Source organism: Cornus florida, unplaced genomic scaffold (assembly GCF_030987335.1).
Source record: "Cornus florida cultivar Cherokee Brave unplaced genomic scaffold, ASM3098733v1 CherokeeBrave_3.0.0_Hap2_Chr11, whole genome shotgun sequence".
Classification (NCBI taxonomy): domain Eukaryota; kingdom Viridiplantae; phylum Streptophyta; class Magnoliopsida; order Cornales; family Cornaceae; genus Cornus; species Cornus florida.
Window position 1 is genome coordinate 114142019 of NW_026775581.1, and position 17281 is coordinate 114159299.

The window sequence follows — 17281 nt, forward strand, 5'->3', positions numbered from 1 at the left end:
TGAATGTTTTAACTGAATAGCTGTTAACGTGGTTGAAACATAAACTAGGAGTAAATACATTCAGTTCTTTTGTGTGCCTGAGATTGAATATCACGATGATAAGTAGCTAGATAATATTGAGGATACGTCAAGTTGTCGACTGATAAATTTGTTGTCAAGCATATGCCAAGAAAGACTGGTCCACCATTCTAGCTTTGATCACTAGCTCGTGGACCATATGATGCAACTGGTCCTCCAAAATGATAAGTTACATCAAGCATGTAGATAGATGATATTTAGGCCCTTCCAAAAATTTACACAAGACATGCACACTAGAGATTCACTGCATGAAAATAAACGAACTATATAAATGGTACACATTTATCCTACTTTGTTTTGTTAAAATGCATAATATTTAAACCAATCATAGAGCCAATCATAGGATAAATTATTAGATGGCCCTTGCTCCATTAACACTTGGTGGATCAATTAAATACAAACTCTCAGATTGAGAAAATAATCCCACAAAAGTGTATTAATAAATTAGTCTACCAAGTGTCAAATAGACTAGGACCATCTAATAATTTCTCCGATCATAGATCCCAGATTATCATCTCACCATTACAATTTTTTTGTTCTGGACTTTGTTGAGGATGGATATATCGATAACGCAACTTCAAAGTGTAAAGTTACAATGTTACATGCTCAAAATAAATGTGTTGCACAAGTTACCTGATGGTGTTGAATTTTGTCACTCCTGATTTATTGATTAATTTATAGATACATGCAATGGACTTTTGATATTGATATGATCGTGTGAATATGGAAAGTCCATTACTAAATAATACCCCTAAATCTTCACATAGTTCACCAATTCATTTCAATGTTAATTTAGTAGAGTGAAATATTCATTTAGTTGAAGTTACTCAAGGATTAGACTCACAATTACTGATCTCTACATAAATCTCAACCTCTATTCAACCAAACTGGCCTCTTCAATTAATGAAGGCTAGCTCAGCAGGACGGAAGATCTTCAGGAGGAGGAAGCAAGCACTGAGATGGTTCTGGACCACTCTTCACTATCAAGCCCATGGCAAGCCCCCATGAAGTATGCTGCTCAAGATGGCAATGTATGAACCACACTCCCGGATTGTCCGCGTTGAGTCGGATTGCTGCCCATCCCCCTGTTGGGACTGCCACTGTGTTCCTCTCCGGAGGATCAACAAGATTGTAGCGCGTCGGATCCTTGGCAGCATCAAAGTTTCCGAATCCCCTCCCAACAATGAAGAAGTTGTGGCCATGAACATGGATTGGATGGTTCTCAGGATTGAGAAAGCTTGTATCCTGAAGCACAATCTCCAACTTGGTGCCATAAGGCACCACTAAAAGTTTAGTACCAAACTCTGCATTCATGTTTTTAGTCAATGGGTCCACTCCCGTGTAATCAAAAGCATTGGGGGGCTTCTCAGGGAAGTCGTGGGAGTAAACACCGGTGGTGAGGTTCCGGTAGTGGCATTCCAATATCGACATGGAAGGGTGAACGAAGGATTGGTTGTTCATTGAAGCAAAGAACCTCTTGCCATCCGCGCCCCTGCAAGTTCGGTTAGCAGGACAATCTTGAAGGTTTAGGCTTATAGTTGTGATCACCCTCTTGTCAATCTTTTTGGGCACATTACAAGGGTATTGAGAAGATGCTAAGCTCTTGAGCTTGGCTTCAAATTGAGTGTTAAAGGGGGTGTCTTCCATTTGAGGGAGGTTTTGAGGTATAGAATTAGTGGAGGGTCTAATTCTTTTGCTCCTAGTTATGTCTTTGTATTTTAAGAAACCAATCGAAGTAGAGAAGTCGGAGGGGAAAACTGAAGTTCGATAAGGCCTTGCAGCCATTACAAACATGCCGGAGGAGTCAGGGACTTGATTTGCAGTGAGCAAGACATTGGTGGTTTGTCCAGGAGAAACCATTATAGCCTTGGTAGTAAAGGGTTTTGCATAAACTGCATCAATCTCTACAACAGTCAAAGAATGGCTGGCCACCGCGAAGAAGAGTTCATTGTTCAGTGCTGCATTGATGATTCTAAGCATGTAGGTTCTGCCACGCTCAACTGTCTGTGTAAATGTATCTGCACATTACAGTTGATAACGGTAATGTCAGAGGATTTAAATATTAAAGTTACATAATCTCTAATAGTTTAAGCTTTTATAGCACAACGTGATTAAGACCAAAAAAAAGCCACACGTGCAATTTGGTAATGCATGTAATAGAAGAAGGGGTTGGTAGTTTCTTGTTTCACCTTTGTTAGAGCAAGGATAGAGAGCTCCTGGTAAACCGTTAATGGTGTAAGCATCAGAAGAATTAGGGCCTCCCCCATACATCATCATTTCATTTTCCACTGCTTCTATACCTGCATTCCACCATTCCCCTGTACCAAAAAAAGCAAATATTCAATGCCTATGTCACACACAAACACACATTAAAATATGTTACCAAATTACATGATAGAGAAACAATGATCAAACAATTACCAAAAATTATGGAAGTTTCAGCTTGAATTGGAACCGAGAACGGATAGGGCACGAGAGGGTAGATGATGAAGGCGCCATAGACAGAAGCTCGTTGCCACGATAGATGAGCATGCCACCACAGTGTGCCCCTCTGGTCTGTCACAGTGAACCTGTAAGTGTAAGACTGTCCTGTTGAGATGGGGCATTGTGTAATGTAAGCAGGACCATCAGCCCATCCTGTCCTTAGCTGCCTAATTCCATGCCTATTAATTATGTCACACACAAAACATATATTAAAAATATGTTAGTAACATGTACAGAATAATTTCATATATGTGCATCCGTCATGCCCCACTTTGCGCATTTGAGACAGTCACAAGCACATGTAATATTTTAATTCTATCAGGCAACATGGAATGTTTTGTCACGACTTATGGAGAGAGAGATTTTGGCTTTATAGTATGATTAAATTTAATTCTAGATCTGTCAACTTCTGTAGCATGTGAAGGACCATCAGACAGTATATCTCATTCTATATGTCGTTTCATTATTTAATGAGTCAACAAATTATTGAGGGCTGAACTATAGCCTAATAATGTATTATTTTGCTGGGCATCTTTTAAGTTTTTTTTGGTATTAGACCCTTACTTTCCAAAGGAAAGTCAAGGATTCAAGTCTCCATAGAGATATGTGTGTGTGAGCATTAACTATGAAGAAAAAATAATTAAATAAATAAAAATAAAAAATATTTTGAGTTTTCAAGCACAATTTATCAATGAGTTCCTTAGAGAGCTTAATCGAATTACTGAGTTTTGACTCGGACCCGAGAAATACAACTTCCCGTAGAAAAGTGAAAAAATTGAAAGATATGCATTTGAGTTTCTCCACAATAATTGTCTACCTCGAGTTTTTTGTTTGGTAGTTTCTTATGAAAACAGCTCTCAAGAACTCCTAAATATTTTTGTAATTCAATTTTCAAAAAACTAAACTAAGCTGATTTTTTTTTTTAATTTGTTTTAAATTACATAATTGAAAATAAAAAAGCTGAACCAAGGAAACACAGTTTACTCTTATTTCTAAGCTTAATTTCAATCATGTGATTATAAGACACTTGTCTAATAATCTACAAAATTGTTAAATTTCATAATTTAACAAATTTTGAGGTCAAACTTTACTTAGGTAAAAATGGATTCACTTGTGGTCACATCTTTTCAAAAACTTTTTAAATAGAATCGGTGGGAATCGGCTAGTGACTTTGTGGTGTTGTCACATCTTTTTCAAATACAGTTAATTTTGAAAATCAAAATGACTCTTTTTAGTCCATAGGTGTGGACAACTGATGCCCCCCTTATCAACATGAGATAAAAGACAAAAATGATTAGGAGGACAGTGATACAGTGGACAATTGATATTGGCAGAATTTAGTTTGTTGCTGCAGACTGCAGAGTCACTGACGAAAGTGTTTTCATCTTGGGAAAGAAAGAACTAATTGAAACATCTCTAAGAATAACCATTTGTAAATCAATATTTATATAGAATATATATATATAGAATAACCATTTGTAAATCAATATTTATATAGAATATATATATATATATATATATATATATATATATATTTTTCCATTTAAGTGATGACATGTTGGTATGATGTGATTATAGGTACATAATAATATGATAGAATGGAATTATTTGGCATATAATGAGTTGGAGATGCCCATAATTTAAGTAGCTTGTATCTCGATCACTATCAAAACAAGGCGAATTTGATGGTCTATCATTGAAAGGGTTGAAACAAATACAGAATGAAGTTGGGATATATGGTAATAAAATGCGATTAATACAAGTATTTACTTAAGAGAATTTCTTAATGAGTTTATGCTTCACACACATACTAACATGTATATAAAAACACACAAACAAAAGAGTATTTGAAAACATGTGTATAGAAATCAACAAATCAATGTTTTTAACACTCAACACTTGGGATGGTGGATCTAAATGTTTTTAAATGCTTGCCGAGGGTGTACATAGACCCTCATTCTATAATATATATTTTGCGAATCTACATATATATGCACAAACAACATAAAATTAGGTGTTGTCAGACTGATGATGGCATAAAATTAGGTGGTGTCAGACTGATCCATATGCATGTGAAGAATATTCTGTTGAGAGCTATCACAAGAAAAATTAAGGGCTGTGATGCAAATTGCAATCAATGCTAGAAAATTTGTCTACTGTGAGGGCTATGTAGTTTTTGTTCCCGTCTAGTGTTTCACAGAAATACCACTACCACGTCGGCAAAACTAGCCCTAGATAATCGTCAAGGCAGGCTCAACTCTTGGGCGACTTAGGCAATCACCTAAGACCTCAGTCAATGAAAAGGCCTCAATTTTTTTTTATTTTTTTATATTATTTTCTTTCTAAAATTTTTATTTCCTTCCTATTATCAGACTCCAACCAATAAAAAGGTCTTAAAATTTTTATTTTCTTATATTATAACTTTCAAAAAAAAATTTATTTGTTTATATTATAACCTTCTTGAATTTTTATTTCCTTCTTACCTAATAAAAAGGCCCCAATTTTTTTTATTTCCTTATTAACCTCTTTGAAAATTTTATTTGTATCTAGTATTAGACATTGACCAATAAAGATTTAATAAGGGCTAAAAGATTTCTATCTTTGTCTTACCCTTTTTTTCCTCCTTTTTTATTAAGTAAAAGTTGTATAACTTTAAGATGAATTATATGATAAGAAAGATTAATTGGACCGACTATATATTAGATATTAAAAGATCATTTTTATATTTTTTGCCTAAGGCATCAAATTATATTGAGCCACCCTGATAATGATATGTTTCAAAAGAGTAATGATACCCTTATCGACTCCCGGACACCAATTGTGAGGGTACTCGATGGTGGATTTAGCGCGAAATCGCTTTATCCGTCCTTGTTGATGGATTGACTCTTTCTTCGTTCTTTTTAGGTTTTGCAGTCTTTTATGAGGTCATCTAATTGCAATAATGCTGGTACGAGGGATTTTAAACGAACGAAGAGGTCTTTTGGGCACTCTGAATCTGCCCACATCTCATAGTCGGTGTTCAGAAGTAGGGTTTTGGGATTTTTCATTCCGCAATGTCTTCTAGGCGGGTATTGTCATGTTTGGTGATTGATGTGATTCCTAGGACCGCAAATAAGATATAGTATATAATTTGCTTGAATTACTGAAAAAATAAATAAAAAATAAATAGTATAGAATAGGATGTTACAAATGCATGCATTAATCAACAACATATAATATATATATATATATATATATGCGGTGTAAAAATGAATACTCACCAATGGAGAGTAGTGTTACTAGCGACGCGGTTAGTGACCTTAATCTCAACATTATCACCTTCATGAACAGCAATGGTTGGCCCTGGAAACTCCCCATTCACCGTTAGGAGTGGCTTTGTATGGCACAACCTGGTTACATTTTTCCACTCAACCTGAAATCAAATCCGCATACATATAATGCTTCAATGACATCTTTTGTTCAACACAAGTGTGTGTACATGTGTGTGTGAGATATATATAAATAAATAATTTATATATATATTCTATAGAGAGAGAGAGAGTACGTTGAAGACAAAACGCCGTGTCACTGGCGAAGAAGAGGAGGAAGAAGGTAGAGCATTGGCAAGTAGTAGCAGTCCCACTACTAGCAAACCATAGCAACTCCTCATGATCACCTTCTCAAGTGCACCCTTGGAAGATGGCTACTAAACTGCCAAGAACTTCCTATCAACCATTTAGACATAAGTCCCATATATATATATATATATATATCAACCATTTAGAAATATATATTTATTTTCTTGGGTTCTTATATATAATTAACAATTAGTTAGCATGACAAAGACAAAAATTGTGATGATAGACAGGTTGGTAGAGAGAGTGGCAAATTGACCACCTTATTTGAATGATATATTGCTTGGCTGCAATGCATGATACTCCACTAAGCTAATGGCCTCTGAAAAAGTGGGAAAAAAAAAAAAATGAGGATCTAGGTCCATCATCTTCAATCCGGCCAAGTGAGAAATTATAGGTTATATATATATATATATATATATATATATATATATATCATCAAATGTGTCTGTTTCTTACCAACTCCATTGTCAATTACTGCACAATTGGGACTGGCAATATTAGGGTACATATGTTATTGAGGACTAAAATATTAGTGGGTTGGTGTGGTTTAAAATCAAGACAAACTTGGACTGAATGAGTATCTTCTATAATTTGATAATTGGTCACATATTAATAGTACAATTTTGAAGAAGCTTCCTCATGTTCAATTATGTGACTTGGGTACGTAAACCACTTTTAGTTTGGTCCAAAGGGCAGAGAGAGTGTGTGTTTGTGTGTTCTGCAACTTGCATATAATTTATAAGGAATATTTGTCCGATTTGCAGCAACCAACCAAAGTTGTCTACTAACATGACTTCTCCTTAAAAAAATATTATTGATGCGATTATCAAATATAGATGTCCAAACATGACTTTTCATTGGTTTTCACTCTTCAATTTCTATATTACCAAAGGTTGTAATAGAGTGTATCTCCTCAACTTCCAAATCTTGGTAAGAAAAAATTAAATAAATAAATCTATGGTCCTTGGTGAGAATCACTAAGCCACACCCATCGCTAATTACTTTTATAAAGAAAAAAGTTTATATATATATATATATATATATATATATATATATATATATTTTGAAAGTTCAAGTAAACACACATTTATAATATTAGTTCCAGTAAGACTCAACTTTTTTAATTTAGAAAAAGAGAGATCATACTAAATTAATGTCCATTGTTGATATAAATCATATTGTTTGATGGTAGGTTAAAGTTCTTACAAATCATACTACCTTTTGGGGTTCAAAGTTCAAGCGCTCTTAGTAGGTAAGAGAAATCATGGCCCTCTATATATATATTATAATGGGTTGGTGTGGTAAAGAATACATTTATAACAATAACATATATAATCAATCAATTTAAAATTCCGGATAATGTATGCAATTGATATTTCGAGAATGGAATCAAATGCTAGTAGGTCCAAGTTATTTTTCTTATGGTCATGAACTGTGTGTGTGTGTGTGTATCAAAGATGCCATTAGCATCTTTCTTGAAGTATGAGTTCTTCCAACTATTGTAGAGAGAAAAAATTGATCACACCCTTCAAAATTTTAATTAAACAAAAGATGCTCTTATTTTACTTTGGCCTAGGAAATGTACGTTGCAAGTTTAATGTCTCATCAGGGGTCAAAAATATGATAAAAAAAGTTAGAGAAAAAAACTTTTTACTTCTATATATATCAACTTAATTAATTTGTTTTTGGGGAACACTCACTTTTTAAAGAGGGATTTCAGTCTAAACAACTTTGGTCATGCGTTGACCTTAGTTGAATGATCCAGAGTAGTTCGTTTGTGGTGAAATTAAATTATAAGAGTGTTGATCTGGCGAAAAATGAACAAAAATCTCATATGAAAATAATGCAGCACAGAAATGTGGATATACATAATAATAATAATAATAATTTATTATTATTATTATTATTAAGATAAGATTAGCCGGATGATATATTAAAATATTGATGGGTGATCGGTGGCTAATGATGACACGTGAAGAATGTAATTTGTGTGCAATGTAAAGGTCAACGGAATATGGTAGTGACATAAAGTTCCAATTCGACTCTAAAGATTGATTAATAACTAAATGCAAGAATGAAAGGAAGAATAATCCAAAAGTTGGGGAATCTCTTACTCTCAAGTGGGTTGTTTAGTCTAGTTTGTTTAGCTTTGCCAAAAAAAAAAAAAAAAAAAAAAAAAATGAAAAAGAAAAGAAAATTAGAAATAATAATAATAACCATGATAGTAGGCAAAATATGAAATTTGAAACCCTCCTAAATTTTTCTATTTTTATCCAAAAATTGTAAAGTGATATTAAAAATTTTTATTTATAAATTGGGAAGGGGTTGCTCGAACGCTGGCCCCCACTACCACAAATTATGACATAAGTTCAACCAGCTGGCCCTCGAGCGACCCTCCTAAATGCAATAGAGATCGTCAACTTAGGCCATGGACCATTTTGATCACCAATTGACCACGTACAGATAAGTATGTTGCTTGGTCGACTTTCAATTCCTTATATAATACTCGGCTAATTCGCATCTCTGTTTTTTCCGATGTGGTATACCTGAACTAAAACAAATTTTGTTATTTTATTTATTCGACCGCTGTGTTTAATAAAGGAAAGGAAAGATGAGCCTCAAGAACCATATAAAATGAAATAGTTGTTGTCCAAAGGTGTTTGTATCAACGTCTCGTGGATCTGCGATACTCTTGCTTATATCTCTCGATCCTTACAAGAGGAGTATTCTACTGGTTATGTAGTAGTTCTCGAATGGCAGTAGTAATTGTCTGTTCCTGTTGTTTGCAGTTGCCAAAAGTTTTGACCCTCTGAATTGTAGGTTAAGTGATGGAGTAGTTGGGCAGGAGGAGACACAATTTTTTAATTGGGACCAACAATAAAAAGAGCTTTGGCTGCATATAATCTACATTTCATATTTACAGGATTCATGTTATATACTGTATTGCTTTATAGCAAAGTTTCACATTACCTGTTAAAGTATCTAACACAACTCTTCTACTTTTTTTCAAATATGAGACATGTTGTGTATTATTTACACGGTACAAAATAATAGTTTGAAAATAAATGTTGTATATATATGAATATTATAATTTCTTTTTTATAATTTATAAAAAAGAAATTATAATATTCATATATATACAACATTTATTTTCAAACTATTATATATATAAAAAAGAAATTATAATATTCATATATATACAACATTTATTTTCAAACTATTATATATATATATAAATAATTAAGAGAGGGTAAAGTGCACCTAAAAAAAAACCTTATTAAGTACATAATGTGCAAAAAAATACCTAGTGTTCAAAAAATAAACTTGCATTTTTCAAATTGAGTAAAAAAGGATATTTTCTCAATTTGAGTATTGAAATACCTAAAATACCTTTAAAGTAAAATAAAAAAATACTTACATGCATAAATTTTATTAAGAGTCTCTTGAAAATTTTATAACAAAAAAAAAAAAAAAGGTCAAAATTGACTATCACGGATTTATATGAACATACTAAATAGCATACATATTACTTGCACATTTTTTATATAATAGGTTTTTTTTTTTTTTTTTTTTTTTATATACCGTTTAGTATATAACAAAATTTAAGACAAGAGTCCCGGAGCTTTACCAAGTTGGTAAGGTAACGACCATGTTCCAGGTTCGAACCTGTCCATCGCCATTATACCTTCGACTGAAATTGTTGCTGAGGTGTAGGGCCATCGAAAGCATCCCTATTTGTAACCTAGGGTGGGTCCCGAAGGGGCCTGCCCAAGTGAGTTCCGGTGCCAGCCAAAAAAAAACAAATTGGAAAAAAATTATATATATAATTTTGGCACACCATACACATAAATGGGGAAAAAATCCAAGTAAAACTAGGTAAAATGAGGAGAAGCAGCTAATAGTAAAGCCAAAAAAGGCGAGTCTTTGTGGTTTACTTCTACTCTCCCTATCATTCGACTTCTATTGTTCTATGAAGCATTACCCGCCAAAACTACCATGTTTTAAAGTTTAAAGGCTGTCCTAACCAACTGTTTTGCTCATATCATGAGCTTCCGTAGCCACTCCAGGCAGATACACAGCAGCTGTTTACGATGGCTGCGAAGTGAACCCCTTAACAATATACAAAGAACAAACCCTCAAAACCCCAAACAATGCCGTCGATCAAAACAAACAGCTATCAAACAACCACCAAAGATATCATCATCTTCTACCAGAGACTCGGATATAGTGAAATGGAACATTGCAATCACCAATTATATGCGCAACGGCCAATGCGAGTCCGCACTACATCTCTTCAAGACCATGCCCCATCTCAGTTCAGTTTCCTGGAACACCATGATTTCTGGATACTTGTTGAACGGCAGGTTCGACGATGCCCGATTGATGTTCGAGAAAATGCCGGAAAGAGATTTGGTTTCATGGAATGTGATGATTAGTGGGTGTGTCCGGAATCGGAATCTAGGTGCTGCCAAGTTGTTGTTTGATCAAATGCCTGAAAAGGATATTGTTTCTTGGAATGCCATGTTGTCGGGTTATGCCCAGAATGGGTATGTTGATGAAGCAAGGATGATTTTCAATAAGATGCCCAACAAAAATTCTATATCATGGAATGGGCTACTTGCTGCGTATGTGCAGAACGGACGAATAGAAGATGCCCGTCGGTTATTTGAAACGAAATCGGATTGGGATGTGGTTTCTTGGAATTGTTTGATGGGTGGGTATGTGAGGAAGAAGAGGTTGGTCAATGCGAGGCAGCTTTTTGATAGAATGCCCCTGAGAGATGTTGTTTCGTGGAATACCATGATTTCGTGTTATACCCAGAATGGGGAATTGACAGAAGCACGGAGATTGTTTGATGAGTCTCCAATTCGGGATATCTTCACGTGGACGGCAATGGTGTCTGGGTATGTTCAAAATGGAATGTTGAATGAAGCTAGAAAAATATTCTATGAAATGCCAGAAAAAAATTCAGTTTCATGGAATGCTATGATTGCAGGGTACTCACAGAGTAAGAGAATGGACATGGCAATGGAATTGTTTGAAGCAATGCCTTGTCAGAATGTTAGTTCTTGGAATACAATGATTACTGGTTATGCTCAGGGTGGTGAAATTGCTCATGCTAGGAACTTGTTTGATAGAATGCCTCGACGTGATTGCATCTCTTGGGCAGCAATTATTGCTGGGTATGCTCAAAGTGGTAATAGTGAAGAGGCTTTGCGTCTATTTATAGAGATGAAGAGAGATGGGGAAAAGTTGAATAGGTCAACTTTTACCTGTGTTTTGAGCACATGTGCTGAGATTGCTGCTCTAGAGTTTGGGAAACAAGTGCATGGGCGGCTTGTGAAAGCAGGATATGAATCTGGTTGCTTTGTGGGTAATGCACTTCTTGCAATGTATTGTAAGTGTGGAAGCATAGATGAAGCGTACAATGTATTTGAAGGACTTGCAGAGAAGGACGTCGTCTCATGGAACACAATAATTTATGGTTATGCAAGGCATGGCTTTGGCAAAGAAGCTCTGAAAGTTTTCGAGTCAATGAAGTCAGCGGGTATTAAACCTGATGATGTCACCATGGTAATTTTTTATATAATATTTTTAGTTTTGGTTAATTGATATATATTCATTGCATGTTTAACACGAGTTCCATATTCTTGACAACATCAAACTTCAACTTTCATCTGTTATAATAGTTTGTGTCCTGCAACTTTCACTTAGTGAGCACTCTTGGATGGTAATAACCAAGTATTGTATGACCAAGTGCGTTGGAATGTACGGATTCTGCACTACTACTTGTATGGTTGAAAAGCGCAAGTAATCAAGAAAATAGCCTCAAGTGTGTAAGATAGTCTTTGTAACAACGCACCCATTCCCCTTGTTCAAAGGATTAAGGAGTGAAAATAAGTTAGACAACCATACTTGGATATGTCCTGCACATTTAAATACACTTATTTTTTATGATATTGAAATAATGTGATATTAGTAATTTAAGTGTATAGTGAAATATAATTTAAATCAACCCAAATGTGGAGAAAAGAGGTTACCATATATCTCTCCATGTTAAAAGGTAGGAAACCCTTCTTCTATCAAATCTAAACTCTTCTTCTAGTTTAATGGTCACATATAGAGGATTGGAATATCAAATTTGAGTTTGTGTTTCGGACACGTGTCCAATTCCATTCACATACTGTGTCATGTTGACAAAGGTACAGTGGGCCTGTGGGGGAAAACAACAGAGTGTTTGTGGGTCATGGGCCATAGCAAGAATTGCTACCCCAGGTGATAACAAAGCACCCCAAGCTGATTAATGTTTGAGCAAGCATTTGAAATGTTTGTTCTTTTCATCCTTGGTTCTCATAATATATAAAAAACAGTTCTTGTGATTTCGTGTATTGTTTTTCTTCTACATGAATATATTATACCTTTGAAGGAAAATGTTATGCTAGTACATCTGTTTTTTAAGCTAATGGAAGTTTTATATCTTTTATTTTGTGCAAGGAATATTGTTAAATTTGGCATCTAAAAGAGAAGATTCATCTTTCACTTTCAGTGACTAATAGTTTCTCAATTATGCATTTCTTCTATTATTTTGTAACGTACCATTCTAAACCAATTTATTTTCACCAAACATAAAATGGTTCCATGCAGAATTAGTGAATAGTTATTTTATCACTTAGAATTTGTATATTTCACTAAGTCTCTAACCTTTTTTGCTTCATAAATAGGATGCTACAACCTTTGTTGCATTTCCTTTCACTTGATGTCTTATCTCTACCTTGGAAGTACTGTCTTCTGAATTTTTTCATTATGGCTTTTTAGTTGAATGTGTAAATAAAGGAGTTGCATTTCATATGTATGTGTGCATTTGGGCACACATGTATATTTAAATAAATGATATCTTATTCATAATGCGGTGAAAAATTAAGGCTAAACATATTACTGGAAAAAAGAAAAAAATGATTTTTTTCCTCACCTTGTTCATAGTGATCTTACTATTTTTCTCCCTTCTGGTAGCTACTTTTTTATTTTTCCAATTATGTTTGAACCTTGATTTCTTAGATGTTCTTGCTTAGTTACCATTTTTTTTTTTTTTTTACATTTAAGTAATATGATAAGGTATTGGGATTGTTAAGATGGCATTTCAATTGTTTTAAGAACTTTGATGTTTTTTTTCCATTGTAAGTTAAAAAGCATAAGAGGTGTGCCTTGATCTTAAAATGATTATCTCTCTTGTAAAGAAAAAATTCTGTGTCCCTCACATCACCATTACCATGGCCATCCCAAATTCCCAATATACTTTCTTCTTTTTTTCATATCATAGGTAGTGCTTTTATTGCTTCTCAATAGCATTTCAGAAAAGCTTATCAAAGGGTGCCTCAGTAGACTATTTTATAATTTTACCTGCCGATGCTACAGCCCAAAGAGAATATATATATATATATATATATATATATATAGACTATTTTATAATTTTACCTGCCGATGCTACAGCCCAAAGAGAGAATATATATATATCTTTTATGTGATGCAGGCCTTACTTCTAAGTTCTGTTTATCCTTTATCTTTAATCTATCTTCATGAAATTAATTTCGGGAGACGTTTGGCTTCTATTCTTTTCTTCTTTTTTAATCTCTTCTCCATGCAAAGGTTTTTTTCTTTTTATTTGTTTTAATTGTGTTTATGTTTGTTTAGGTTGGTGTCTTATCCGCATGTAGTCATACTGGCTTGGTAGACAGAGGAAAAGAATATTTTTATTCAATGAATCGCGATTATGGGATAACTGCAAATTCAAAGCACTATACCTGCATGATTGATCTTTTGGGACGTGCTGGACACCTAGATGATGCCCATAATCTTATGAAAACCATGCCTTTTGAACCAGATGCTGCAGCATGGGGAGCTCTACTTGGTGCGAGCAGAATTCATGGTAATACTGAGTTGGGAGAAAAGGCTGCTGAGATGATTTTTGAGCTGGAGCCTGATAATGCAGGAATGTATGTTCTTCTCTCAAATCTATATGCATCTTCAGGTAGATGGGGTGATGTTGGTAAGATGAGAGTGAAAATGAGAGATATAGGTGTGAGGAAAGTGCCTGGATATAGTTGGGTTGAAGTGCAAAACAAGATTCATACATTTACAGTTGGGGATTCCACCCATCCAGAGAGTGGTAGAATATATGCCTTCTTAGAAGACTTGGATTTACGGATGAAGCAGGAGGGCTATGTTTCTTCTACGAAATTGGTTTTACATGATGTGGAAGAGGAGGAAAAGGAGCATATGCTCAAGCATCACAGTGAAAAATTAGCTGTTGCATTTGGGATTCTTACGATACCAGATGGGAGACCAATCCGGGTGATAAAGAACTTAAGAGTGTGTGCAGACTGCCACACCGTGATCAAACACATTTCCAAAATTGTTGGAAGGTTAATAATTCTCCGGGATTCGAACCGTTTTCACCACTTCAAAGATGGTGTGTGTTCTTGTGGGGATTACTGGTGAGAGGGAACAGATAAAAGATGAGAAATAGCTAAGGATTTTTTGCAAATTCACTCACTGCAACTCCGCATCTTTTGGGTTGATAATTTTTAATATTCAACTCAGTATCTTTTTTACTACTTACACAGAAAGAGTGAGGAATGACATTCTTACAACCTTACTGTTGGACATCTAAAATGTGCTTGGAAGAATCCATTTCCTTGAAGGTTTATTGGGCAAAAATGGAGCAAAACCTGAGATGATCAAAATGTACTGTGATCTACTGGATTGCACTGAACTAGATTCCTCTGTGATTAGTTATCTGAACTGTGGCTGGACCAATTCATAAAGATTCCGGAATGCAAAATGATAAGAAACTTCAACCATGCATCACCAGAGCATGACAAGCAGAAATGTTTCAGGTGAGATTATATAAAAACAAGTCTTTCATTGGCTTTTCCCCTGGAGATATGTGAATATTCTATTATAGGCACGGCGTTCTTGCACTAATACGGAAGAGTAACATCAGAAGGGAGGTATACCAGAAACACTTGCCAAATCCAGTTCCTAACAAGTGCGTTGTTGTTTTTTTTTTTTTTTGTTTTCCCTGAATGGGGTGAACAATTGCGTTTATACTAAGGTTGTCCTAATCTTCCCATCATCTCCAACCTGCTTGGTTTTTTCAATATGCTGGAGTTTCATATACAAGTAAAAGAAACTTTTCCTTGATTCCTGGTTACAGGGATCATGGTATTCAACTACATTTTGGTACAAAAGCTGGTGTTCTTCGTTGCAATTAAGAACAGTTCCTTCTCTTTTCATTCATTGCTGAAGATGGTTAATATTAGTATGTTTTGAAGCACTTACAAAGTTATAATTTGCCTCCGCTAATAACAGTGCAAACAAGCTCATGCTCTCTATTACTTTGCCAAGCAGTTCCAGCTCTCAAGGATCAGAAGAGAAGTGCTTCAAATAGGGATAGTATGTCATCAATAGTGTTTTTCACTTCATCCTATTTCGATTATTTGGCACACACTACATTTTTGCAAAGAATTCAAGTGGGTGCCAATCCATTGTGCATGAGATATGTTATGATTGTCAGTAAGGTGCAGAATGATAGGCTTATTTCTTTAACTTCTGAAAATTCCTTCTGTTTTCGTCCACAATCATTTTAAACATGCCTGAAATTCTAGTTTAGAGTTTCAGTTCCCTTTAGTCCTGAGCTTGGCTCAGCTCTAATTTAACGTATGAAATTCTGAATGCTTTCGTTTAGTCAATTATAGTCTACGACCTGCTTGTTCTAATTAGTTTGGAGATTGGACACTAGTAACCATGGCTTTCTTCAATTCATTAGCCCTAACTCCTAAATAAAGTTCATCATGTGTTTGATTCTTTTTTTTGGGTAAATGATAACTCTGGTTCATTAAGTTCCAGTAATATGTTATCAAAACTATATGACCAACAAAATAGTATCACTAAAAACAAACTACTTGCTTTACATTAAACGCATAATTTTTTTTAAAGTGTATAAAGTGCCTGTACTGAACATCTTTGTTACGTGAATGAACCATTTCCCCCATAAAAAGTTATATATATATATATATATATATATAATAAAGAATATTGACAACATTAGTTTTTAGCCTTATGCCTTTAGGTTTGATGATTTGATAAATTCATTAGAGAAGATTAACTACATCACCTCCTTAGAAATTGAAGTGTTTATTGTTCAATTAATGTCCCTAGTTTCTTCTGGCGTAAAGATTTGGTCAAGCTTTCTGTTCCACTTTAAGTTCCAAGTCAAACTATTTCACAAGTCACTGAGTGCAGAAGAACTCAGGAGATGATGCATCCAATTGGCATTCACTAATATTACATATGTGTGTATGGAACTCAATCAAGATACAATTGTTAGGCTATCTTATTTCATTAAGAGTCGATAGACTGATGTACTTATGGTTACCTTGCCATATTTACGAGGACTTCAGCGGGTGGATATGATATGGGTAGGTACGAGATACCGGGTGAGCTACCACACTGGTAGGTTATTGATGTCATGATCCCACATCTATAACACAACGTGTTTTAAAGTCATAATGACCGTGAATCTATTAGAACTCCACAGTTAAACATGTTTATGCTAGAGTAGTACTATGATGGATGACCACCCTTCTATGACACAGTGCGAAATCTGGTCCTGAAGAGTCAAAAACGAACAATATTATGTCAGGTAGGATGAAAGTTGTCACAATTTTTCCTAATGTTGATTCAAGTTGATGAAGGCTGTATTGAGGATCTTCAGTTGGAAGATCGAGGGGTTTTACGGATCAGAAAAGCCTCATTCTCCAACTTGGATTCCATGTATGAATTATTCTTTCTTTGTAGTGCCTTTCAGTTGAGGTTTGTGTCACTTTTCTTTTTTCTTTTTTTCTGCATAAGATGTCTGTAGTGTTCCCAACATAGAAGCCCTTCAATAATGACCTACTAACTGTATGTATTGCAACAAACCAATATAATGACATTGTTTCTGATACCTATGACAAACTAGATTGGAAAAAATTCATCTATTCAATGGATCAAAATCCTCTCCTACGCAATAGTTAACCGGTCCCCTCCAGTTAGTGATACAT

General features: G+C 34.7%; 2 protein-coding genes and 1 non-coding gene across 3 annotated transcripts; 1 reads left to right on the forward strand and 2 right to left on the reverse strand.

The window, feature by feature from the left end:
* Window positions 1-648: 648 nt before the first annotated feature.
* LOC132281904 (laccase-1) lies at window positions 649-6211 on the reverse strand. The gene is made up of 5 exons (XM_059783562.1): window positions 6107-6211; window positions 5823-5974; window positions 2500-2741; window positions 2268-2396; window positions 649-2096 (listed from the first exon to the last, which is right to left on the reverse strand). The coding sequence occupies exons 1-5, from the start codon at window positions 6209-6211 to the stop codon at window positions 994-996; spliced, it is 1731 nt and encodes a 576-aa protein (XP_059639545.1). The 3' UTR covers window positions 649-993.
* Window positions 6212-8497: 2286 nt separating this feature from the next.
* LOC132287227 (U1 spliceosomal RNA) lies at window positions 8498-8650 on the reverse strand. The gene has a single exon (XR_009472959.1). It is a non-coding gene; the product is annotated as a U1 spliceosomal RNA (small nuclear RNA).
* A 1395-nt stretch (window positions 8651-10045) lies between these two features.
* On the forward strand, window positions 10046-15877 carry LOC132285889 (pentatricopeptide repeat-containing protein At4g02750). Its single transcript, XM_059788116.1, has 2 exons — window positions 10046-11753; window positions 13869-15877. Exons 1-2 carry the CDS (start codon window positions 10224-10226, stop codon window positions 14673-14675), a joined length of 2337 nt encoding a protein of 778 aa, XP_059644099.1. The 5' UTR covers window positions 10046-10223; the 3' UTR covers window positions 14676-15877.
* Window positions 15878-17281: the final 1404 nt, after the last annotated feature.

Coding starts and splice junctions, on each gene's coding strand:
- LOC132281904 (XM_059783562.1), bottom strand. CDS start 6,211: ATGAGGAGTTGCTATGGTTTGCTAGTAGTGGGACTGCTACTACTTGCC. Junction 5,975..6,106: donor CACGGCGTTTTGTCTTCAAC/GTACTCTCTCTC, acceptor ATTTGATTTCAG/GTTGAGTGGAAAAATGTAAC. Junction 2,397..2,499: donor TGAAACTTCCATAATTTTTG/GTAATTGTTTGA, acceptor TTTTTGGTACAG/GGGAATGGTGGAATGCAGGT.
- LOC132285889 (XM_059788116.1), top strand. CDS start 10,224: ATGAGCTTCCGTAGCCACTCCAGGCAGATACACAGCAGCTGTTTACGA. Junction 11,754..13,868: donor AACCTGATGATGTCACCATG/GTAATTTTTTAT, acceptor ATGTTTGTTTAG/GTTGGTGTCTTATCCGCATG.